Genomic DNA, 26,822 nt, shown 5'->3' with positions numbered 1-26,822 from the left:
AAAGATATTACTTGGCAGAACTAAATCCTTCAGGGAGGTCATTTGTTTGCGTGTTTCCTGTGTAGGTAAGAAGAAGGGGCAGCTACTATCAATGCCGACAATTTCTAGATAGTTATCTCTTGCTATTTCTTTCTGCTGTTCTCACCTCAGGGAGTCACCTCCAGGCAGCATTGGGGCTTATTCTACCAGCACTTTGGCTTCTTCTGTGACTTTTTGGAAAGGGATGGATTCTAGAAGTATTCTAGAGACAGCAACTTGGGCATCTGTGCATACTTTATAAAGCAATACAAACTAGATTCCTTTTTCAGGTTCAGAACAACCTCTGAATGGACCACTCGCTAGAGGCTCCTGGATTCCTAAATTCCTTCCACCTCCATGTACAACATTGAACATTTTGATAACCTTCCCATATACTTTAGGATACTACAACAGTGATCTAATGCTAAATACAGTACAGTTGTGCAAGTAAACTTACCATAACAGTGGATTTTTTTTTTTTTTTATCCTTTGTTAATCGGGTTAGTGGGATCTTTACAGAGGAGACCCAAGGTGATATTTATGTTAGGGGAGATTTGGCCAGGGCATCTGAGAATTTTCCCTACTCTTTTTAATAGGTGCCATGGGTTTATTTTACATCCACTTGACCAACCACCAACTCAAGTGCCATGTCAGTATTCAGTGTACGAGTTGTGGGAATAGAACCCACAGCTTTCTGCACCAAGAGTGAGTGTACTACTTGTTGCATCACTGACACTACTGTTGCAGTAGCTGTCCCATCCCTCCATCCCCCTTGTTTTGTTTTTGCTGTATTGCCAGGGTGTGGATCTATATTCTTTTTGTTTATAGTTACATACATGCTGGATTTTTCCTTTCCTTCCAAAGCTATTACCTTTTAGGGCTCTAGCTTCTCATCCTGAGACAAGAAAGCTCTGAAGCATTTTGCACCTTAACCACTGCTTTGCGTAGTTTTCCTCGTGCCCCCACAGCAGTTAGGATAGGTGGAAGGTGCACTGAAACTTTGAAAGCTATCCGGAGGTAAAATCCTAGGCAGGATATAATCCATAAACCTTTAGGCTACTGTAACAGCAGTCTATAATCCATAAACCTTTAGGCTACTGTAACAGCAGTCTGGTAGTGCATTTACACAATTGAAATTCTGCTACATTTATGCATAGATTAGCGCATATTGTCAGCTTGTTCCTGTGAGTAGTCAAAATGTTTTATTTCAGGTATTGGATATTTATTTGCTCTACTTTTACTGTTGTACATACATATTTCATGATTTTCATCCTTTCTGTTTTATGTTTGTATATATATATATATATATATATATATGTGTGTGTGTGTGTGTGTGTGTATATATGCATATATATATATGTGTGTGTGTGTGTGTGTGTGTGTGTGTGTCTGACAAGAGTTGAATATGCCTCTGATATTAAATGTTTTGAGAACTGTCCCTCTGCTCTGAGCCAACTTCAGCACCTCACCTTATGTTTCCAAGTCTTGTCATGCTTTCTGGCTTCCGTATAGACTGCCGTGAACAACCATGACTTAATGTGGGGGTACTAACATGGCCCATTTAACCCTTAAGTCCTGCAGGCTTAACACTCCCTTTTTTTTATAACACTGATGCTAATACAACAGCCCTGTTTGTAAGAGACTTCACCTCCAGAATAAAGAGCTTTCCTCTCATCTTATGTCTTCATGCCTGTTGGTTGTAGGATATGCAGCCACTTTGATCCATCTGTAGAATGAAACTAGATCTTCATTTGGAAGAGTAGCTCCTTTTATAAACAGATTTGCATGGTGACCTTAACAGTGGTTATGTCGCCACTTGGACAAAGCTGTAACATTACCCTCCTGTAGGGAGTCCATTAACATTTTATTTTTTTTCTCGTAAGGAATGTTACATATTTCATCCCATTATTATCATCATTTTCAGCAACACTGCCTATGAAGTTCTTTGTCTAGTACTCAATTCCCTCATATATTGTAGGCATTAGCATTTTCTTCCTCCCAACTGTAGGCTGTTTCTCATTCCATATAAACTTCCACTGCCAGCTGTTTAGGGTGTCCATAATGTTTTTGGGTGCTGTATATGAGGAAAGCATTCATTACAGGTGAATTTTGGGGAGAATAAACATCTGGACAGTATTGAACCCATTGTTGTATATCTAATGACAACATCCTCCACTTTTGAAATATCTGAAAAAAAAACTTTGCTTCACAACACTTGATATCTAACTTCAAAGCATTTGGAGTAAGTAGAAGAAAACTATTATCTTATTGTTAATTAGAAATATTATTTCCTAAGTATTGCTGTTTGCTTGTCCCCCAAGAATTGGTAATTTTGTCAGAAGACCAGATAAGGGCCCAAAGTTTATTAAAACTGCCTGTGTGTTATCCTTATTTACATTATAACCAGATAGACAGCCATTCTCAAACAAAACTGACAATTAGCTACCCAGATCCCTTGGGAACCTGTTGCTTGGTTGAGCCTACTTCAGTTGAAAGCGGATTTGACTGAAACAATTACACAACAAACACTTTCATTGAAAGTGGATTTTTCCCTTTTCTCCACTTGTGAAATCTCGGAGTAGGTATTTATAACTTTGGGTGTGTAAGGGGTTTCCCCAAATGAGGGATGCAGACAGGCAGGCATGTCACCCTGTAAAAAAGACTACCTTTGGGTTTTACTGAAAATGGTTTTGGGGTTAGTGTTTCATTTGAATCCATTTTTGATTAAATTGGATTAGACCAATCGACATTAATTCCATCTCGATTGGCGTTAGTCAGCATGATAACAATGTCATCAACAAATAGGGCTGTCTCTAGTTTCTGTTGTCCCCAATCAACTCCTTTGATATTTGACCTTAAAATTTTTTATAGTTAGTGGCTGTAGATGTGCAGGAAATAATGGGGGACAGGACAGTATAATTTCTTGTTTGACTGTACGAGTCTCAAAAACTGAACATACTTCAGTTCAAAGAACAGTAGAGAATAGAGTGGAATGGAATATGTAAGCCTAGAAAAATGAAAGCAGCAGTATTATAAATGAGTAGTGAAAGAACAAGAGCACAAGATACGCATTAAGTGCTGAAAGGTTATTTAGTGGATAATCATGTAAATTGCAATATTTCTAGATGTTAGGCAGGATATGTAGATTTTGTTTTTACCAAACTAGAAATTCTTGATAATATATGGAGAGATGCAATATAAAAACTGTCAATGCCAAAGACATCTAATCAAAAATCAGTGAGGGAAGGATTTTACAGGTATATTTCCCCATCCTGCATTTTGCTTTATCCTTTATTACCCACTTGAAAGTCACCAGCATTGATTATTCTAAGAAAGGCAGACTGGACTGGTATGATGTAATTAGGGCTATCAGAAATTATGTTGATTTGTTTTATCATTATGATCATTATTCACATCAGACCACTTAAACGATTTAGTTACACATCAGTCTTGTGTTAGGAACAAAGAACTTTACTACACTGAACAATTTTTCTTTTCTGGTAGAGCAAATGATGAGAGAATGAAGGTGGGGCTGAAACAGTTGGCAGGGGATTAGACTTAGTCTTGACACGCTGTTAACAGAGAAGCATGCCAGTACCTTCCTGGTACAAACAAAAGGGAAAAGAGGAAATGAGGTGCTAACATTATCCAGATAAGCATTGGATAGGGAGTGATAAAACAGTAGCCAGAGGATTAAGAAGTGAATTTCAGTAACATAGTGTCCTAATTTATTTCTACTGATTATTAATTCACATTATAATAAATTGTAAATGTTAGTGGTTAGAGGTCCACAATAGTTGTACTCTAGATCAGTTGTTAGTTGAACTAGTATTATTTAACCTACCTCTGTGGAAGGGAGAATTAGTGGAATACTTTAGTGATGTAGTGGTTAGTACTGCCGTCTCACAACACTGGGGTCTCTGATTCACTTTAAAGCTGCAATACCTTTTCTCTGCAATGTACACATCTACCTGATGTCTCTGGGATTTCTCTGTGGTCTCTGTTTCCTCCATCAGAGGTAAGTAAATTGGTGGAACTCCATGTTTCCCTTAGATGTGTTTTTACTATGTGGGAGTATTTGTGTATATATTCTGTCATGGACTAGCATCATGTCTAAGAGTGGTTCCATGCCTCACATCTCTTCCTTTGTAGGTTATACTTGAGCATTGGAAATGATAAATCGATCACCTTGGTTCATTTTCCATGCACACTGATAGTTATACTTCTTCTGCACCATTTTATTTGTTGCTGACATATTTCTCAAATTTTCAGAAGGGAAATATTAACTAAACTGCATACAAAGTATGCAGATTGTTTAAGCATTGGGCCATAGAAGAGTCTTTCAGTCAGGTGAGTGAATTGAAGTCATAAATTATGAAAAAAGAAAGTTGTGAAACCTAATTTAAATTTATATATCATAAAACTGATGTATTCATGCTGCAATGTTGTTTCTGTATTCACAGTGAATTAAATGCACACTCCAAGGAATTATGCTTACGACTGTCAGATAACAATAAACCAGCAGAAAGTAAGTAGTGTTTATGTGCACATGAGTAAATTTCATGTTAGAGTAGTTGATTATTTAAAGGGAAATATTTAAGAAGCATTCAGTGTCACTGTTGTGTACATGGTATTGACACTAAATGTAAATTCAGTGTGCAAACATTAATTCCACAGACAAAATGCTGTAATACTATCAAATAGCTAAAACTATAGTAGCCTTTAGAATTTTAGACCATTTAATCAAAAGTGAAGAAAACGTAGCTGTATTGCTGAAGGCTCCGAGCATAAATGTAGAAATGTAGTAGTGTGGCTTCTAGAAAGGAAGATTAATGGATAAATGGATAATTTATGGCAATGGAATATAAGAGCTCTGATTTATTCTATGCTTTGCCAAGTTGTTATGCGATTATGTTTACATCATTTGCAGTTTATCTGAGGCAGAGACTGGTAAAAACAAGGAAAGCTGCAGCAGTCATTATCTACAATACCCTTTGTGGTGCAACCTTATTATTATGGCAATGGGATACAAGAGCTACAAATAAATTTTATGCTTTATCAAGTTCTGCGAATATATTTACATCATTTGCAGTTTAATTATTCAAGGCAGAGACTGATAAAAACAAGGAATGCTGTAGCAGTGATAACACTCTTAGTGGTGCATTATTTCATGCTGAATCTGTGACCAGGCAGTATTTTCTATAGAACAAGGAGTAAATGGCTGAGAATACTCCAGGAGGCACAGAGTATGTTACTCTGAAAACCACATGGGTACATGTATTAATTCGCTATACTGTGTAATACGCACATAATAGGAAATTATATGCAAGAGCACCAATGCTATTGCACTTATAAAACTGTATCATATGTGCTACTTGCTTCTGTGAAGTACTGCATATTGCTGAATGAACTGAATAACAATATGTTCTGGCAACCAAAGGAATTCAGTCCCTTCGACGCTATTGGATAGCTACAGGACAAGTACAAGTAAATTGTAGATTGAATATTTGAAGTCATAAATATGATTGGCTATAACAAGAAGCAGGATTTATGCTGTATGCAAATCATTAACTTTGTTGCTATTGGATAGTTCTGCCACTAGGATACCAGACATTTGATACCTTGAGATACAATAATGATTGGCTCACAGCAAGACACAGGAGATATGCTGTATGCAAACTAATGAGTTTTCATTGGTTATGACTGTGTGTCTGGAACATTGATTGGTTTATTCTGTCTTTAAATTCAGGGTGAGCACAGCTAAGACATATGATCTGATGAAGGCTAGTAAGCCGAAAGTGCTTATCAGGGAATTTTACTGTGCTCCTGTTTTTGTTGTTTTTACTGAAGATTAAAGTTTGTTTTTAACATTTTTACAGCTGTGGTGGAAACGAGGATTTTTTCCTACTGCATTTAATCAAAAGTAGAGGGAAAGAAAGAGAAAAAGAAAGAAAGAAAACCACATGTACACTATTACTATGAACTTAAAACATTATATTCTAGAACCTAGATTTACTTTTTTATGGCTGCATTGTTTATGAACATGTGAAAATATTGAGGATAGAAGACCATTCAGTCATCTTGACTGCCCATGTGTTACAATCATGTGTCTTTCTTAAAACTTTTTCTGTTGGAACTAGGGTAACTCTTAATTAAAAAGTGATTTCTTATATCAGAGCACTTTAGGAATTATATATTTGTGTTAGTACAGATAAAATGCTAATGAAATAATTACCCCAAAGTGTGTCATAAGTATAATTTCAAAATCACCCCAAAATGAGTCCATGCCATCTTACTTCACTCCATGTCGCATAATAATAGGGCAATGCTAGCTGATCCATGTCATGTTATTATGTAAGGTAAGAAATTAAATTGGTTGCCTTGGGTATCAGTGCTTATGGGTGATTTGTCATGATCTTTGAAGTGAGCATGCAGTCCAATCTTCAGGGGTGGTTTTCTCTTAAAGGGCTAATATTGTAGACAAAATATTATAGCACTGTCAAATAGATAAGAAGTAGATCTTGCAATTTTAGACTGTTTATTCAAGAGTATTTCTTACTGAAAAATTAACAGTACCTTATAAAGGCTAGATAGATAGATTTGCTTGATTGATTGATTGATTGATTGATTGATTGATTGATTGATTGATTGACTGATTGATTGAGTGGTCTGGGCAGAAATTCACATGAGGTCTAGTACTGGGAGCACAAACCTGGTATTCTAGGAGCCTGCATTTAATTTCTCATGGCTCCACTATTTATGAACATGTAAAGATGATGAAGGAAGAAGACCATTTGTCCATCGTATCTGCCCATTTCTTGCAGCCATATGGCTTATTTTCTGTTATTGCTATGATATCTCAATTTTTATTTAAAAATTTTAAAAACATTGGATTTTAAAATGATTTTCAGCATCAGAACACTTTAGGGATACATGTGTTGTTAGTACTAGTAATGTAAAAATGAAACAATTACCTAAAACCATGACAAACAATTTCAAAATGAACCCCAAAATGAGGGTACATCTCATGCATTAGCATGCCGTCTTGCATCGCTCCACCTTATAATGTTATAATGTCACATTATTATGTAAAGTAAGGAAAAAACGGTTGCCTTAGAGTTAGTGCTTTTGAGAGATCTTTCCTCATTTTATGACAGATCATTGAAGAGAGCAGTCCTATCTTCTGGGAAAGTCTTCTCTTTAATGGCTCACAAGGAAATAAGAAGTCTGTCAACATAGCCAATAAAACTATGAGCATTGTTAAAAACCACACATTGCCCAAAGCAAAGGTTAATGTATTTTATAATTTATTAGCGTCGACTAAAGATTGGAGTGGGGTGAAATAATATTTTGCAGCTGTTTTACTTGAGGAAGACTTGATAAGGCTCACAGTCAAATATCAGAATTGTACCCAGTCAGAATGTGGTTATTTTGGGGACTATGTTTTTGTTTGAAAGCAAATTGTAGTCAATAGAGGCTTGCTGTTAACAGTATTTGTATGTGTGTGTTTGTGCACATGTATTTGAGAGAGAGAAGGAAAAAAAGCAAAACAAGTTGAAATATGTTAATGTAGCTGATATTTATTTTACTTCATTACAGTCAAACCTCAGATATGTATCTGTTCAAAATGTGGCTATTCTGGGAGTGGGAAGGAAGGCTTTATATTGAAGCAACTTACTGCTAGGCTGGCTTGTCGTGGGCAGTAATATGTATGTGTGTGTGTGTGTGTATACACACCCCTACATATAAACTCATGTGGGCACATGTACATGTGGTTATATGTGTATGGGTGATTGAGTGTTTGGGTCTATTTATGTGAAAAGTGAGTTCAGATATATTACTGTGGACATTATTATTTCCCTTGATTACAGTCTTAAGTGTTTGAGATATACCCAGTCAAAAAGTTTTTATTGAGAGGCATTCTTTGTCTGAAAGCAACTGATTGTTGGTTTGGCTTGTTAAGGGTAATGTCTGGCCAGAATGTCTTTGGCTTAGTTAAATGTTAATTGTGTATTTAACCAGAAAACTGATAATCTTGGGAGATGGGGGAGACAAACTATGTGAGAAAGCATCCGTTTTCAGCATGATTATTGTGTGTGTGTGTGGGGGGGTAAAATAAGGTGAAATACATTAATGCAATGGCTGTTTATTTCATTTGATTACAGTCAGCCATCCTAGGTGTATTTGTTCTGTAACAGATAGTGGGAATATGTATTTGTTTGGGAGGTAGTAGAGGCTATATGTAAAAATAATAAATGTACTATTTGTGGACAATTTATATGACTTGTTCATATTCGAAGGAAATGTACTTTATCAAAAAGGGCATACTGTAATGAAGACAAGTCTGCCTGAAAGGAGATTAATTTAGTTCTTGCAGTATTTCTTGGCAGAAATGAGCACACACATACACATCTATCTCTATATGTATGCATGCACACATAAACACACATTTATGTGCATGTGTATGGGTATGTGGGTGTGTGCATATATAATTTATTGATATTTATACATACAGACACCTGCACACACTGACAATTGCATTTATATGCTTATCTTTAAGACCCCTATGGAATCAGGACTTCTCCAGCTATAGACAGCCTGAAGACAGGCACAGTATAGCAGACAATGCATGCTGCATTTCAAGTTGCACTAGTGGTATATTACACAATTGTGTTACACTTGTTGTAGTGCATGGTCTACCTGTGCTGTACACTGTACGTATTACTGATACTCTGACCACTATTCTGAATTGTTGATTGGCATACAGGCTGCACATCAACAGGGCAGAACCATTGTTACTGTGATGCTGGAATGCATGCATGTGGAATATGATTCAAGGTTTTAGTTTTACTGAGCATGCATACACTCCCAACAGTCGTCTGCATTCATTTTCAGTGGGAGACCTGTGGCTGGAACAAGGATTAAACACCATCCATTTGTGCTGCATTGGGTGTGGTGGCTACACTGGATTAACATGCTGGTGCATGTATGTATGTATGTGTGTGTGCTTGCGTGTGTGTGTGTGTGTGTGCGCGCGTGTGCGTGTGTGTGTGCGTGTGTGTGTGTGTGTGTGTGTGTGTGTGTGTGTGTGTGTGTGTGTGTGTAGTTTCATAGGTAAGTACTAGGCTAGCTGCACCTTCTGGACAGTTTTAAGCCTAGTCTGTACCTTGTGTCTGTGAGGTAAACACCTTGATCATTATACCCCCCCCCCAAAAGCAAGCTACCCTGAGGGGACTTGAACTCGCAGCCTTCCTTATGTAGAGCATGCAGAGCACTTCATTTACAAAGTGAGCTGTAGGAGCAGTGTGCATGTGTTTAGGTATGCTATGTTTTCTTGTACCAGCACTTAAACCAGGACCAACATTTTGTTTTGTAATTACTGTTTTGGGCTGCACACTGGATATGATATTGATCACTGTTGTCCCTCATTTTACAGAATGTCACTGATTTTGCCTCACTTTTTCGCCACTTCTCACATAAAATTTTTGATTTTTTGGTAAATCACTTAGGATTAAAGTCCATCAATAATGCCACACACTAGTAATCCATACTTTTTATTGCTCAGAAAATGCATGTTGATTACAGAAGCTGTTGTTCTATTGATGTTCTAAGTGAAATAGGGAAATATTTAAAAATTTCCCCTGATTAGCCTCTGTCCCTCATTTTTTTCCTTTGTTCTTGATTCGTGGACTATGCAGTTAAAAGCTCTATTGCTTCGTCATGTCTTGCTGTGCAGCACGTCACTGTAGCACCTTGCTGTGGTACCTTTTTAATCTGTTATTCTGTGTTATGATCACCTGTGACTACACTGATGTACATTTCCTTCTTAATAACTTGATGCACACTCATGCTTTTGTGAATCATATGCAGCACATTATTTGGCTGTATGACTCTTAAGTAGTGTTGTAATACGTGACAGTATTGATCTGCTTGGCCCATGTACCAGAGGTGTTTCTGTATCACAAAGTGCTGTGATTTGAGATTTCTTCCACAAACCAAGGTTCTTGCATCACAGGATACCTTTATGATTCTCAGCCATAGTCCGTATGATACTGTGGAGAAAGGCCGGTCATGACCTGGCTCATATTAAGCTCACATTCCACAAGTTGTGCAAACAGAATTTTGTGAGCACTGACTTTTTACTTTGAATGCCTTTAGTCAGTGTAGTGGATGTGGGTACAAAAGTTTTGTTAATATAGCAGATAGTGGAGGCAGACAGGTTTCTTTTGGTGACTCTGGGTTCATCAGCGATGGTCTTGTAGTATATTATGGTGAGCATCTTTGATTCAGTCCAGGACATGGACAGTATGGTGAAAATAGTCAGATTATTTTCCATGTAATACAAATACAGAGCTTTCCTTCTGTCAGGGTACAGTAGAATTTCTCTTTGACTTAGCCCACTTGCAAGACAGCATGAGGTGTATGTATGTTAGACTTCCTGTAGTTCAAGGGCCTGATAACATTTTCTTTAGAGACAATGTAACCATAACATGAGAATTCCATGGTGAGCAGTTGGGGTGCAGATGCTTGTGCTCTGATGACCTGAAACAGAAAGCCCTTATCTCTTCTCTAGTAAAACAGTGGTTGTTTTAGTGGCTAGAGTTCAACATACTGCAGAAAGTTGCATAGGCTACCAGTCTGTTTTTAACAGATTTTTAAATTATGTCTCCGAGATTAATTTGGAAGGTCTTGAAAGAGGGGTGATTGTTTTGAGAATTATGATTTCACAGCAGTATTGTAGGTATGAGAGATAATCTTATGTTACCCCCAAGGCATTATTTCTTTCAAATGTTGTGCAGTCATTCATCAAGCAATGAAATGACCAAATATATACTCCCTTCTGCCAAGATGTGATGAGAGACCAATACAGGACACTGGGTTATAAGCGTAACTGTCTTGACACCAACATGTTATACATTCAAAGCATCCTGTTTTGTAGTAACAGGTAGCCTCTTGAGCAGCTTTTCAAAATATAAAACACAGAACTGTTAAATCAAGTGGTACAAGACCTCTTTCAAAAATGAAGTTGTCCACCTGCTTGAAATTTAAAGTTGCACTTATGTGAGGTATACATTCTTGCTTATTCATTCCAAAATATTGAAAGGTGACTGCCAGGACACATTGTTATTTGAAAAGTAAAGCTTTTGAATGCTTTCGGTCCATTCCTTTTGCTTGTTATGATTTTCATCGGACTACAGACAGTAGGTACCAAAATTATTCTTATTACCTTTTCTTGCAGCATAAGACTTTGACTTCTCTTACTACATCTGACTGGTTCAGTACGTGCAACAGTGTGTTACTGATTGAATTTATTAATTGACAGTGGTGATTGATAGCAAGTTACACATCAACACTGCTACTACTGCCCAGAAAAATCTATTCACATTTCCTTTTAGACTTCCAACATTTAGTTAAAGATTTGCCATTTGTTTAAGAAAAGTATTGCAAATGCTTTTTTTCTGCAAAGCTTGTGCTTTTTGTCTTTCTCTGTCTTATCAATTTATTACGCACTGTAACATGAAAGAGCTTACCTTGAAGAAGTCTGTGCATGGGGGGGGTTGGTTAAGTATATATTATTGTGCCTTTTGCCACGTTTTTTAATCCTGAACTCCCATATTTGGGTTATATGTATCCCGTTTGGGCCATCCGCACCATACTTGGAACATGGCTGAAGGGTAAGCTTTTCCCCAGGATTCTCACTTCTTTCTAGCTGGTGATGATTTTTGACTTAATTGGCATCATTGGAATGTTTCTACATAGAACCTCAAAGTGTGTCTTCTTTTACTAGGTAATGAGTCAGAACTACAGTGTAAACTGCCATTTTTTTGAGTGGCTAAGTCATAGTATTGATACCCGTCAGAATACCAACACTTCATCATTGTAACGTTTCTGCTTTAAAGATAATTGTCACCATTGCTCTTAACCTTTCAATGTTGGAAGAGGACAGTTCAGGAACTGACTGGAGGGTTAATTTCAGGATCCCAGGCTGGAGCACAAAAAGCAGAGCCTGACCTGTCTTATCTCTCAGCCATTTCTAAAAAAAAAGTGCAATTATGTAAAATCATATCATAACAGTAGATGTCCTTCTTTTCACTGTTACAGTATTCATCACCTCTGGGATCTCCAGCTAAGAATTGCCCAACATCTGGCTATACCAAAGCTTTTATTACCTAGGGAGCATCGTACATCAGACGTATGCTCCCCTCACAAGAGTAGGGCATAAAGGTGACACATGTATGCTCCCAACTCAGAACTGAGGTGCCTCAGGAGGACTAGGACCCCCACTGAAAAGGAGGACATGTCCATCTACAAAAAAGAAATTAAGGAAGAGAAGTAGAAGAACTTCTTGGCAAGTACTAAAAAATACCACTCATCCAAATAGAAGAGAAATGGGGGCAGGAAGGAGTGTGTCAATAGTGCAGCAGTGAAAAGAAGGACATACTGTTATGGTAAGATTTTACACAACTGTACTATGTCCTTCTATATCACTGTTGCAATATTCATCACCTCTGGGAAAGCACAAAATCTACAGTGAAGGCAGGGAGGAGCCCTCTAGAAACCATGCAGGATAGGCTTGGCAAAACCTGCACTGGCTCTAGAAATGACATCCAGTTTGTAATGTTTTGTGAAAGTGTGAACTGAAGCCGAAGTATCAGCTTCAAGGATTGAGTTGATGTTCAAACCCTTGAAGAAAGCCCCTAAAGAAGCCACTGCTGTAGTAAAATGAGCCCTGACAGAAGAAGACCATTACTTACCATGAAAAAAATAACAAAAAGAAATGGCCTTGGAAATCCAGGAAGAGATGGTTTGCTTACAAACTGCCAAACCCAGTGTCTTGGTATGAAAAGAAACAAAAAAAAAATGATCACATTTACAAAAGGCTTTAGTTTTGTCTAAATAACATCTGAGCTAGCAATGCAAATCCAAAGTATGCAGAACAGAGAAGGAAGCTTGACCGACTAAGTGCCAGCTCTCTAACCACCTTGGGCATAAAAGATTTATATGTTGGGGCACCCTGTCTCTATGAAAAAAAACAATAAAAGGAGGGACTTCCATTACGGGCTCTACCTCAGATACCTTTCAGGTAGAGGTTAAAACAACCAATAAACCAGTCTTCCAGATGCAGTGTTGCAAAGAAGAAACAGCAGCAGGCTCAAAAGGAGCCAAAGTCAGCTTTTCAAGGACAAAATTAAGATTCCAAGAAGGAGGAAGGTGCTTTCTTGGGGATCTAATATAGGGTGCCTTTATAAAATTGCTCGACCTCCAAACCTAGAGGCTAAAGGAGGAGTAAGTAGCAAGTAGGCAGAAATGGCTGACAAGTGGGCTTTCACAGAAGAATATGCCAAGTCATTATGTAGTTGCTCACACAGGTATGAAAGGAGCAAGAGGACTCCTATTTTTAATTTCTCCAAGTCTTTTGGGTTTCTATTACCATGACAGGAATGGACCCCATTCCTAAGTCAAAGTACAATTAACGTTCATGAAATTAGTATTGTTTCAATCTTTGAAGTCAGCCAGAAGTGCTCTTCATAGCACCTGTAATGTGCCCAGTAATGACTTCTGCAATTCGTATGGAGTTACATCTATTGGTAACATATCTAAATACGATTGTAGGTTCTTATAGGTTCATACGTGTTTACTAGGCTAACAACCACAAGGTCCTTTTTAAGCCTAGCCATGCATCCCAAATCTCTAACATGTTCTGATACCCGTAATAAGTGTAGCACGAGCCTGGGAGATAAACCATTTACAGGTTACCTGTGTCCATTATAGACATAGGTGCCAAACTAGGGCTGAATTTCCTGTTTCCCATCCAGTTGTCCAAGTTGCACTTGAATTGGGTTAGTGAGGAACTCTGCTTCATGTGGATGGGGAGCCTGTTCAATAGACAAAGTAGTCTCTGGAATACATACCTATCTTTCCAGCAGGTCCTATTTATGTCACAGGCAAGGTTTAAGTGTCTGGAATGGGTAATTCTGGTGCTGTTTGTTTTGTGGATAGCAGGAGGTCCATCAGAATGGGGTCTGACAATGCCCTGTATGCCAGGCATAGATCTCCCATCAAAAGCCTGTAAGAAGCAGAATACAGGGATAGGGCCATAAGGCGGTCTGCATAGGACATTTTACTTATGCCCTGTATTCTTTTAGTGAGGAACCTCTGTGGACATTCCAATTGTAGGGTATGCCTGGTATGGCACATACCAAAGGGGGCATTGTACTAAGTGATAGGTCTGATGAATGCTGAATACAGTTGAATAATAAATTGCTCAGACTTGGATGCCATACCTTTGTTTATAAGTTGAGCAACATAAAATGATTTCCCCACCACTGTAGACACATGATGGTCAAAGGCTAGATTACTATCTGTGTGTGTCCCTAAGTCCCTGACTACTGGGTCATCTCTAAGGGATGTGTTGTGAATATGATAGTTAACAGGAATGGATGACTTCCCAAAGGATACTGTTATGCATTTCTTGGCATTTAGTTTTAGTCCATGGCTCTGACACCAGTGCCCCTCCTGGAGAACATTTGTGTCAGTGTGAGATTCAGTGACAGCTCCTAATTTGCAATCATCTGCAAATTTAGTTAGCCAGAGACCACTGACATTGGCCTTGACTTCTGAGAAGTAAATGTCAAAAAGGAGCGGTCCAAGGACTGATTCTTGAGGGGCTCCACTTGTGACTGGCCTCTTTGTAGAGGCGGACTCCCCAATTCTAACTTCCTGGGTCCTATCTGTGACCCAGTTGGCTATCCACCGGGTGACATATGGGTTTGGACCTAACCTCTTGAGTTTGTCAACAATACCCGAGCGGGGTATTGTCAAATTCCTTGACCATGTCAAGATAGGCAGTGCGAACGATTTTGCCCTCATCCATTGCCTTGGTGACCCTCTCAAAGAAGTCAACTATGTTTAGTAGGCATGAATGAAACCAAACTGGGTTGGGTCCAGTGTCTGGAGGTTTTCTATATCTCTGTTGATCATCTGCCTGATAATTCTTTCCATGGCTTTACATATAAGACTAGTGAAACTTATGGGTCTTTAGACCCATTGCTCCTACTTCTGTTGGAACTGTCTGGGTATCTTTCTTCCCCATTGCTGTTGTTTCTGCCTGTAAATTCTGATATTTTATGACTTTGTGTGTCTCTCTCTCTCTCTGTGCAAAACACTGTAGTCCCTGAGTGTAGTGATTTCAATGATCAGTGCTACCTTTGTCTTCTTTTCATGGACCACTATATCTGGTTTTCTTGCATCTATATTTTGAAGCTTTTCAACTGTTGGTAATGGGTGATCCCATGTGATGTAGACTTCATAATTTTCTATTACGCTTTGTGGCTCATGTTTCCAGTGTTTTTCAGCTACTTCAGTACCATAATGTTTACACAATTCCTGCCATTAGTATGTCACAACCAGCAATGAGGTCTGCGACTGTTTCCAGTTCTGTTTGACAAAACCTACATTTGTCTGTTTCTCCCATATGTTCAATGGACTTTGTAAACCAATGTCTGTGTAGCCCACCGTCTTGGGCCACCAATATTAACCTTTCATCTTTTGGTTTGAATTTGCCTCTTCTTAACCATTCATGCATTTGATCCTGAGCAACATGAGGTTCTTCCAGAAGTTTTCTACACTTGCAACTATATTTATGCATTTTCCACATTTCTTGCCTTCTCATCTGATCCTTTACCTTATATTCTTTCCTTTATTTTGGCACATTCAGTTGCTGCCTGATTTTTATCGACTTCTGGTTTGATTTCCATTCCTGCTGGATGTCGATATGCTGCTGCTAGACTAAGCAGAGTAGTCATCTGAGATTTCTTCTCCTCATGTTTCAAAACTTTTATTTAAATTTGGGTCCTGTGAGGACAGCATATATGTGTGCAGTCCCACGATTGCAGATCTATACATGTAATGAATTTTAAGGAGGCCCATACCTCCTTCGGAATGGAGAATATATAATCTTGGTATGCACTGATTTTTATAAATCATCGTATGTACTGATTTTTATAAATCATTTGATGAGCATGAAGCATCCTTCTTGATTTCCTATCTAATCTGTCCAACACCTTTTGGGGCCAGTCAATCACTCCAAAACTGTAAGTTAGGATAGGAAGAGCAAATTGGTTTATAGCTTGAATTTTGTTCCTAGATGCTAATGCTGTTTTAGGATTAATTTAAGTCTTCTAAAATATTCCTTACTAAGTTTTATTTGCATTTGTTCATGTTTTATTGTTGATCCCTCATCAATTCCCAAGTATTTATACAATCTCTCTTGCTCAAGTTGTTTTATATCACGTTCTTGTCCCAAACTGATGTTTTCTTAGTGCTGCAGTTTTTCTGCTTTTAAGGTTGCTTTTGCACAGTTGTCAAGACCAAATGACATTCGTATATCATCTGAAAAAGTTTTGACTACTTGCAGTTGTGCTTTCAGTTCCTTATCTGATGAGCTATACAGTTTTAAATCATCGACAAAGAGAAGATGAGAAGTCTTTTCACTTTGTTTTCTAGGAGTCAAGTTATAGCCATGGCCTAATCTGTTAAGTAGACAGCTTAATGGGTTAAGGGCAAGACAGAATAGCAGAGGTGAAAGGGAGTAACCCTGGAATATCCCCATTTGGATTTTTATCCCTGGAATAATAATTTGTCCTTTATCATGGCTTAATTGCAAAATGGTCTGTCACTGTTTCATGGTCCCTGTAATATAGTTCAATGTATGCTGTATCTTATACAGTTATAAGCATTCTTTTATCCATGAATGCGGGATAGTATCAAATGCTTTTTTGTAGACAGTCTGTCCCCTACTTAGATTCTTCCCCTTTTTACAGTTCCCCATTATGACTTTATTTAGCAACAGATGATCCTTTGTTCAATATGACTTTCTTTTATTGCATTTTAGTTCTGTTGCCGTGATTGAGTTTTCTTCTAAATGACGATAAACTCTGTTGGCATCAATTCCGGTGTATAGTTTATATGTAGTTGGAAGGCAAGCTATTGGTCTATAATTTTTAGGGTAGCTTGCAGGATCAGTCTTAAGTAGGAGCATTGTTTTATCTGTAAGCCAGACTGGTGTCTGTTCAGTGTGCGCATATAAATAGTTCTTACTCATGGCTAAATCTTTATGTAAAGATGTTAATACTTTTAACCAGAAGTTAGATACTGCATCTGGGCCTGGTGTTTACCAATTAGAGGCTTTTCTTAACTTTGTTTCTATCACTCTAGTTCTTACTTCATCCCATTTCATATCCTGTACCGTTGAACTTTTTATGCTTTCTTTTACTTCTTCTGTCCATTTAACATCTTTGTTATGTTCCACAGGATCTTCATAAATACTTCTACAAAATACATCTATTTCTTCTTTTCTGGGTTTTCTTTCAATCCCTTTTACCTTGTTTCCCAATTCTCTATAAAACTTTTTGAGGTCATCAATTGTTTACTTTGTACTTTTCCTTTATATTTATCTGTGCATCTTCAAAGTTTTTCTGCCTATGCTGATATTTTTAGTTTCTTATTTGCGATAATGCATGATAGACCCTGATCGGTTATAATGCTGGGCTTTGCTTTTATGTCTATCTTTCTGAGTATTTTTCTTGATCTGTTCCCTCTTCAGTACTCCTCTAAAATGACACTTCCCACTGAAAGTGTGTCCTGGTGATGTTTGACACAAAACAGAAAATCTCTTCAGTTTGGAAATGTATGATTTTATGGTATTGGATTTCTTGCCCTCCTGCTGGACCGTAAGCATGTCCTCAGAAAACTGGTGTCAGAAAGGAATCAAAACTGTATCAGCCAAAGCGAAGAAGTGTTCCTTTGTACTGTGTGAGCAAATCCATACCGTGAAGTAACCTGTGATGATTGCTCCTGGCCAAATGGAATAAGAGGAGGAATCAGTGCTGTCTTGGCCAAAAGGGAGCTATCAGCAAGACTTTTGAAGAGTTCTCCTTGATTTTGTTAAGGGCCCTTGGTAGAAGAGAAAGAAAGGCATAAAGGAACATTCCCTTCCAAGAAAAAGACATGACATCCATCTTCCAAGCCAAAAGAACTTGGGACTCTGGAACCAAACTGAGGGAGTTGCCTGTTCAGAAGGGAGGCAAAAAGATCTACTTCAGGAATACCCCACTGATGAGCTATGTCCAGAAGCACATCCCTGTGAAGCATTCATTCATGAGGCTGTATCATGGACCTGGTGAAAGAATCTAAGATTGGTTCTGAAGGAATATAGAGAGCCAGTAGTGTGACCTGCAGATTGATGCGTATTGCCCATGCTTGAAGGGCCAGTCTGAAAAGAAGGTAGTAACTCATGCCCCCTTGTTTGTTGATGTACCACATAACTGTGGCATTGTTCGTAAAACCTTCAAGGGATCCAAGACCCCGAGCGCATGGAAAGATTGAAGGTCCAGAATGAGAGCCTGCATTTCTGTGATGTTGACGTGATTCATCCTCTGCTGAGGGGACCAAAGGCCCAATGCCTTCAAGGGTGCCTGAAGTGGCTCCCCACCCCAGCTCTGATGTTCCTGTGAAGAGTTCTTGAGATAGCTGAGGAGGTTAGTAAGTGGCATCTGGAGTTAGCGGTAACTGCCAAATTCACCAGAGAAATTCCAGTTTGAGACAGGAGATTAGAGGAATGAGATGGTCCAGTGGGTGCCAGTGGTGAAGCCAAACTGATTTCATATGCCACTAAAACTTCCTCATATGAAGGCTGACCCAGGGAAGCATGGAGATAGTAGGGGCCATTAACCACAGAGCCCTGAGAAACTCCATGTCAGGAAGAGAATACAGGGGAAGCAAGGACAGAAAATAATTTGTGAGGGGCAAAACCTTGGAAGCAGGAAGAAATGCCAGTACTGGATCAGACTGAAATTTGCAGTCTAGGAAACTGTGGTCCTGAGATGGAGTCACCATTGACATCTGAAGGTTGATGGTGAACCCCACGCTGTGCAACAGAAGTTGGGTAAAATGGAGATCCTGCACCAGCTTTGAATGGGTGGAGCCCGAAGCAAGAGGTCACCCTGATAAGAAAATATCTATCTGAATGCCCTGAAGTCTGTAAAAGGTGACTACAAGGACTAGATATTTAGTGAACACCCTTGGGGCTGTTTAAAGCCCAGAGGGCACAGCAGAGAACTGAAAATGAGAGGAACAAGCAGAGAAACGCATACATATGTGAAGGTAGATGTCCTTCAGATCCAGGGAAAGCAGAAAGGCCTAGTGGAGCAACAGAGAAAACAGAGTCTGAAGAGAGAACATTCAGAAGGAAGGCACTATGAAACAGGTGCTCAGAAAGGAAAGATGTAGGACAGGTCTCTAAGACCCCTCCTTTCTGGGGACCAGAAACATCCTGGAATAAAAACCCAAACCCTTCAATGTCTGAGGAACTGGCTGAATGTTACCCTGGTCCAGCAGACCCTGCAACACTCCTGGAAAATGATGAAGCTCTTCTCAACAGGATTGGGAAATACCTGAAAAAAAGGGAAGGTCTTTCAGGTCATAAAGTGACCCAGCCAAATTATGGAGAAAACCCAGGTGCCTGTGATAATCATCCACCAAACTGGGAGAGAAAGCTTGAGGAGACAAAGGAACCTGGCCAAGAGGATAAGAGGGCAGACAGTGTGATGGCTGTAGATTTGTCAGGATAGGACTGCTTCTGTGGGCTGGGCGTTTGAGTATGCTTATCAGAAAAAACATGCCTGGGGGGTCTTCTTACCATTGGAAGACTGTCTAGGCAGTCTACGCAAAAAAGCATTCTTACCAGGATAGTTCCTCTGAAACTTGGGGACAGGTGAGACAAAAATCTTTTTGAAATCTTTCATGAGCTTACCTTGATCCTGTAATGACTGGAAAAGCTCAGACACAGCAGTACCAAACAAATTTTGGATATCCAAGGGAGCATCCAGAGGTTTTACATTGATGTAATGTGGCAGAGCCTGAAGGCGAAGCCAGGAAATAGCGCCTCATCACAGCAGTCCTGGAAGAAGCATCTGCTGCATCATAGCTGCATTTGATAGAGTGATGAGCAGCATAAGAGATGGAACAGAGCAAGGAGAGAGCTGAGGCATTACCCTCAGAGTCAGATATATCAGAAACAGTCTTCCCAGTCTGGGAAAGAAGAGACAAGATGTACCTTGTCATATGAGTCTGGTAATTGATGGCCCTGAAGACTAAAGTAGCTGAAGTGTATACCCTTTTACCAATCCTTTCCATGGCTCTAATGTCCTTATCCGAAAGAAGAAGCTTGGAAGAAGGCCACAGCCTAGAAGGCTTATCAGTAGGTATGGAAATCACTGCAGGATCAGAGGAAAGGCATTTGTACAAGAACCTGCAGGCATCCAGCACCTTGTAGAATCTGTCAGGTTTCCTAGACACTGAAGGCTGATAATTTGGTGTCATGGAAGTAGCAGAGAAGGTATCTAATAGAGCAACCAACACAGGAGGTATAGCAGAAGGTTTGGGAGAATCCATTTGAAACAGCTCATAATACCTCTTCTGGACATCTTATACTTGGATGCAATTCCATTTGAAATGCTCCATGTGTCACCAAAGGAAAGCTCCTGTAAAGGAGAATCAGGGCAGATAGATTCTTACTCCTTGGAGCCATAGTCTGAAGGTGAAGGCAACTGAGACGGGTAGGCTAGGGAATTAGCCTCAGAATCTGAATTCTCATCCAAAGACTCCAAGTCTCCAGCCAGGTCCCTAGCTGGTGCAGGAACCAAACCCCCCCCTGAGGAGGCTTCAGTGCCATTAAGGCATTGAGAAAACCTTGAGTAAAGTCCTGCCATTCATGTTGTGTATCCCTAGGAGTTGACACCACATGCTTAGTCTTCAGTCTTTTCTTCACTGAGGCATCCGATCTGACAAAACCCAAAAGTTCAGACCCCTGCTTGGATTCTATTAAGGTACCCGGCACCTCTTCCCTAGCAAATATATGAAGAATCCTTCTGGCCCCCTTGGAAATACCAGTCATGGTTCCCCTTCAACGTCCATGATGGATATTTGCAATGCCTCTGAGGATGTGTGAGAAGCAGATTTCCTGCAGGCATCTGACAAGGTCGCAGCAGAAAAAAACAAACATAATACTGAGCTAAACTCTGGGTTCTCACTGACCTCAGTGGAGATATCTGATGTAAGCTGGGAAGCAGCAAGCTCAGGCCTAGACTTATTGGACATCTTTTTAAGCAGCAGCTGTACCTTGAGGTGAGCAGATTCTGCCATGGTACCATGGGCCAAAAACTTGAGACATTGGTTATCAAGGTAAATGGAAAGTGGATAAAGGCAGCTACACACGGTCTTGGGTAGAAAGACCTGGCAAATGGAACTCTGAGTGTGGTCATGAGATGCACCTAAGCAAAAGAATCACCTGTTGTGGTGGTCTTTATAGGGAATCGGTCTCCCACTGACCTTTCTGTTTCCCATCTATAGATCTAAGTTGAGCTTGAATATGGACAGGGATGAACTTGTTTTTATGTCTGTGAAGTCTGTTCAGAGCAATGGTATCCTCTGCGAGATAAATTTCTGCCTCCAAACCTTTCTGCTGATGTTGCAGAAGAGGTTTTTGAGCCTAGACTGTGTATTTATGATGCCATTTGAATTGCTCATGTGCCTTAAATCCATCTGTAATGGGTTGAAGGATGCCTTGTATACCAGACACAAGTCACCTGTTAGCAGTCTGTAGGATAGATACTGAGTATAGTGACAGGGATTTGAGTTGGTCCATGTAGGACATGTTGTTTAGGCCTTGTATCCTTTTAGTATCTCTGTGAGTGTTCCAGTTGTTGCATGTGTCTGGACAGATGCATGTCGAAGGGGGCATTATATTCAATGACTGGCATAATGAGGGCTGAGTAAAGTGGAAGAATGGCATCCCTAGATCTACACACAATCACCTTTTCCTTTTTTTTGTAAGCTTAGGTCATTGTCCACATAAGTTCCCAAATGCTGAACAACTTAGTCAACTCTTAAGGGCATATTGTCACTGTGGTAGTTTCCTGCGGTAGATGACTTCCCAAAAGATGAAACAATATATTGTGAAATCAGTCTTCTTATATGAAAATCCATAATACCACAAGTTAGCAGGTCCACCTGTGGTGTTTTTTTTGGAAATTCTTGTTATGTTTATTGTGCACGTTACTCTGTCTTCTACAAGGACAAATACACACCTATGCCCACTGCAGATTGCTAACAGATCCCCTGTCAGAGCTGCATTTCAGTCTGCTTTGCATCAGAATGTATCTTTCTTTGCACTGTCAAATCCAAACCAAAGGGGACAAGAATGTGATACAAAAGAAACTGAGCAAAGAGGAGTGTATAAAAGTTTGGGAATTGATGAAGGATCAAGAATAAAACATGAACAAATGCGAATAAAACTTAGTAAGGTATACTTCAGGAGACTTAAATTAATCCTGAAAACAGCACAGCACTGACATCTAGGAACAAAATCCAGGCTATAAACCAATTTGCTCTTCCTGTCCTAACCTACAGTTTTGGAGTGACTGACTGGCCCCAAAATGTGTTGCATAGATTAGATAGGAAAACAAGAAGGATGCTTCATGCTTACCAAATGATCTATAAAAATCAATGCATACCAAAATTCTATATTCCTCATTCTGAATGAGGGATGTGCCTCCTTGAAATTGATTATATGTATAGATCTGCAGTCATGGGTGGGACTCCACACATATCTGCTGACCTCACAAGACCTAAATGTAGTGAAAGTTTTGAAACATGCGGAAAATAAATCTAAATTGACTTCCCTGCATAATCTAGCAGAAGCATATCAGCATTAAGCAGGAATGGAAATCAAACCAGAAGTAGATAAAAATCAGGCAGCAACTGATTGTGCCAAAAAAGCAAAATAAAGAATATAAGGTGAAGAATCAGATGAGAAGGCAAGAAATGTGGAAGATGCATAAATATAGTTGCAAGTATAGAAAACTTCTGGAAGAACCTCATGTTGATCAGGAACGAATGCAGGAATGGTTAAGGAAAGGCGAATTAAAACCAAGAGATGAAAGGTTAATTTTGGCGGCCCAAGATAGTGGGCTGTGTGCATATTGGTTTACAAAATCCATTGAGCATGTGGGAGAAACAGACAAATGTAGGTTTTGCAAAACCAAATTGGAAACAGTTGCACACCTTGTTGCTGATTGCAACATACTAATGGCAGAAGGACTGTATACTGAAAGACATAATAATGTGGCAAGACTGTTGCACTGGGGATTGTGTAAACATTATGGTACTGAAGTGACTGATAAACACTGGAAACATGAACCACAAAGCATCATAGAAAATGAAGAAGTCTTCATCACATGGGATCATCCATTACCAACAGTTCAAAAGACAGATGCTAGAAAACCAGATATAGTGGTCCAAGGAAAGAAGACAAAAGTAGCATTAATCATTGAATTTGCCACACACACTGACTACAGTGTTCTGCATACAGAGACACAAAGTCATAAAATATCAGGATTTGCAGACGGAAAAGAGAGCAATGTGGAAGAAATATACTCAGACAGTTCCAATAGTAGTAGGAGCAACAGATCTTATAAAGAAGAGTCTACATATTTAGATATGTTACCAGTACATGACAACTCCCTACGAATTGCAGGAGGAGTCATTACTTGGCACTTTGTGGGTGTTGCGAAGAACACTACTGGCTGACATCAAAGAGTGAAACCATACTAATCTCATGACCTTTAATCGTACTTTGACTTAGGAATGGAGTCCATTCCCTTCATGGTATTAGAAACCCAAAAGACTTGGTGAAATTAAAAAAGGGGAACGTATTGTATGAGGTTTAGTACTCTTTCCTTGCCATCTTTTAACAAGTTAGGGTCATATGTATACTCATCTGTAAATTTGTTGGAATTGCAGGGTTCTGATGTCCTTAGCCTTACCTGAAAAGATGGAACAGCAACTTCTCCCAAAAAATCTCATCACTTATATCCTTACAGGGTGCATCTCAATCTTCACCCTAAATCTTAGAGATCTTTTAAGCATGTTCATAATTCTTGACCGTAGAAGGCAGAATAGTAGAAGAAATCTAATTCTTTTAGCACAGTTTTGATAAAGTCTCCCATTAACTGCTGTAGCTGCCAAAAAAGTAAATCCTTTCTGCAAATCATATCAGATCATATCTGTACATTCATTACACCAGACCTTTATTAAGAATGTCACTGCACTTTACTTAAAAGGTAGCTGGCTCCCAGTTAAGTAACCTCCAGACTTACTAGCATCTTACTTATTTTATACTAGTAAAGCTCAATTTGTTTGTGTTCCTTTTGAGCCAATTAGTATCTAATCTACACAGCTACAGTCTTTGCTTACAGTTAAATGAAACAATCATAACACAGCCCCCTCCAAAACAAACTCCATTCCAACAGTTAAAGTTTTTCCATCCTTGTATCAAAACTTGGGACACTTAGAGATTTTATTGATTTTAAATAGTCAAAAAAACTATTGCAGTACTTTACTATTTATCCATGTTTCCATGCTTACTAGTCACAGCTGACTTCTATAGCAAACCTGTGAACAGCGGCCACCATCCTTGGAGTTTACTAGGCAAGTAAGAACGGAAGCAGATTGCGAGGCTTTTCTTCTGTATCACACTCCCACACAACTAGGAGCAGTTTAAAGTCACAAGACCACCTAATCCATATCCTTGAGAGATGGAAGGAAACCAGGAGAAAATCCATAGCAACACAGGGAAGACATGCAGACTCAGCACAGAAGGCACCCCAGCGAAAAATCAAACTGGGTAACATCTTGACCTCACTAACTGAGCTAAATGTTAGAGGTTATTCCAACCCACTGCTTCCTAACCATCTCTTCTATTGCCATCAACTACCCTCTTGCTCTCTTTCATATCACATTCTGTGATAACCACCCCCAGTCAAATCCTTCACTCCGTTAACTAATATTTTGGCCCCTATCAGCTAGGTTACTGTTTTCATGCTCTTGAAACAACACTACTGCTGCTTTAATCCTGATTTCATTCCCACTTCTCATAAACCAAGAAGTTGTAAGGAAAAACAACCAACGATTGAAACACGTAGAAAAGGAAGCCCTCTTCACAAAGATAGTTTATTCAAGCTTAAAGTGCGTTTAATATCGGTACACTTTTCGACAAGAAAATTCCTGACTTCATCAGAAGCTAACAAACAGTGAAACCCTAATATACCTCTTGTTTTATACTAATTCATTAATTAAATGCATACCTCAGCCAATTAAAACTAATTGGCAAATTCACACAAATACTTCCCTAAGACCTGATACATTAAAATTGTTTTGGTTCAGGTCAGTCGAGGTTTACCACAAAGCAAAGAAGCAGAAAGCCAAAAGCCACTTTTGTTCTACAGATTTTACAACATGAATCCTTTATAGCCTATATGGCTGTTCTTCGACACGAAGCAAATGGACCAAAAGTTGTTCTAAAGTATGTGTCCAATTCAAATGCTCTATATAAATGTAAACAAGTAAGGTGCAAAAAACACGCTACCTTTAAAACAAAGCACTACACTAATAAAAGTATTAATATTTAAAACATGTACTTGAACATGATATACTTGTAGCAAAAATAAAAAATAATAAGTAAAAAGTGGAAATGTAGTTCTGTTAAAAACAGTGCAATGCTAATTAATTAAATACATAATCTAAGCTGAATCAACACGAAGGCTGATTTTAAAAATAACACAAGGACTGGTTTTGAAAAATAAATCAAAACCACACTGCCACTAACAGTTAAACACTAATGATGGATCGACAGTAGAAATATTATTGTATAAGTTATAACATATGTAAATTATAAATTAGTCCCTTAATGTATTTTGATGTATTTTAATATGAAAGTACCTACAAGTCTAATAATGAACTCTAGCAATCCTGACCATAGGGCCCCGAACACTCGCACCAATGAGTAGTTATAAAAAGTATGTGTGAAATATGGAAAATGTAGAAAATATATCAAGAGTAGGTCAAAAATCGATCAAAAATAGCCCAAAATTTAATATGTAGGAAACTTGTAGTATTTACCTCTCCAAGTTTTTCAGTCTCAAGATGCATACTATAGAACTCGTTTCATTAATACCTGGCCTCTGGTTTGCATTAACCCTCAGTTGCCAGACTCGACTGACCTCGACTGACCTGAACCAAAACAATTTTAATGTATCAGGTCTTAGGGAAGTATTTGTGTGAACTTGCCAATTAGTTTTAATTGGCTGAGGTATGCATTTAATTAATGAATTAGTATAAAACAAGAGGTATATTAGGGTTTCACTGTTTGTTAGCTTCTGATGAAGTCAGGAATTTTCTTGTCGAAAAGTGTACCAATATTAAACGCACTTTAAGCTTGAATAAACTATCTTTGTGAAGAGGGCTTCCGTTTCCACTTCTCATAAACAACAGCTCTGTTTTCTGTCAATGTTGCGTTATCGCCACTATTTTTTTATAAAGCTATCCATGTTTAATGTTGTATACTGTATAACTGAATATTTATATATATTCATTCTATTTGTGTTTCTCAAGCATCCTTATGTATATGAATGTGTTGGACCTTGAAAAGTTAACTGTTATGACATGTAATTCATAAACTCTGCATCTTTTAATATATCTTTTGTGCTAGGCACCTAGAGAATTTTTGTAGTATGTCCCTATGACTCAGTATAGTATACCAATGGCAAACAAATTCTTTGTTTTGAATTCTAACCTTTGATCTTAGCTGTACAGATCAGAGATGTTATGTGATCCTATCTCGCCTACATTCTGTACTGATGGGTTCGGAGCCGATCCTCGGCTCCGACACGGCACGCTATACTATA

At 38.8% G+C, this 26,822-nt stretch overlaps 1 protein-coding gene across 2 annotated transcripts in view; it reads left to right on the top strand.

Moving 5' to 3' along the window:
• Window positions 1-26,822, top strand: part of C2CD2 (C2 calcium dependent domain containing 2) — a 1,081,249-nt gene that overhangs the window by 744,883 nt on the left and 309,544 nt on the right. For both annotated transcript variants that reach the window (XM_044071129.1, XM_044071130.1), the window contains one exon: window positions 4,482-4,546. In XM_044071129.1, the coding sequence (XP_043927064.1) occupies window positions 4,482-4,546 (65 nt within the window). The remainder of the gene's footprint in view (window positions 1-4,481; window positions 4,547-26,822) is intronic.

This window comes from Protopterus annectens, chromosome 5.part0 (genome assembly GCF_019279795.1).
Source record: "Protopterus annectens isolate FY-2018-M chromosome 5.part0, PAN1.0, whole genome shotgun sequence".
Lineage (NCBI taxonomy): Eukaryota > Metazoa > Chordata > Ceratodontiformes > Protopteridae > Protopterus > Protopterus annectens.
Note: the sequence above shows the minus strand (reverse complement) of the source record. Positions and strands in the feature narration are given on the sequence as shown.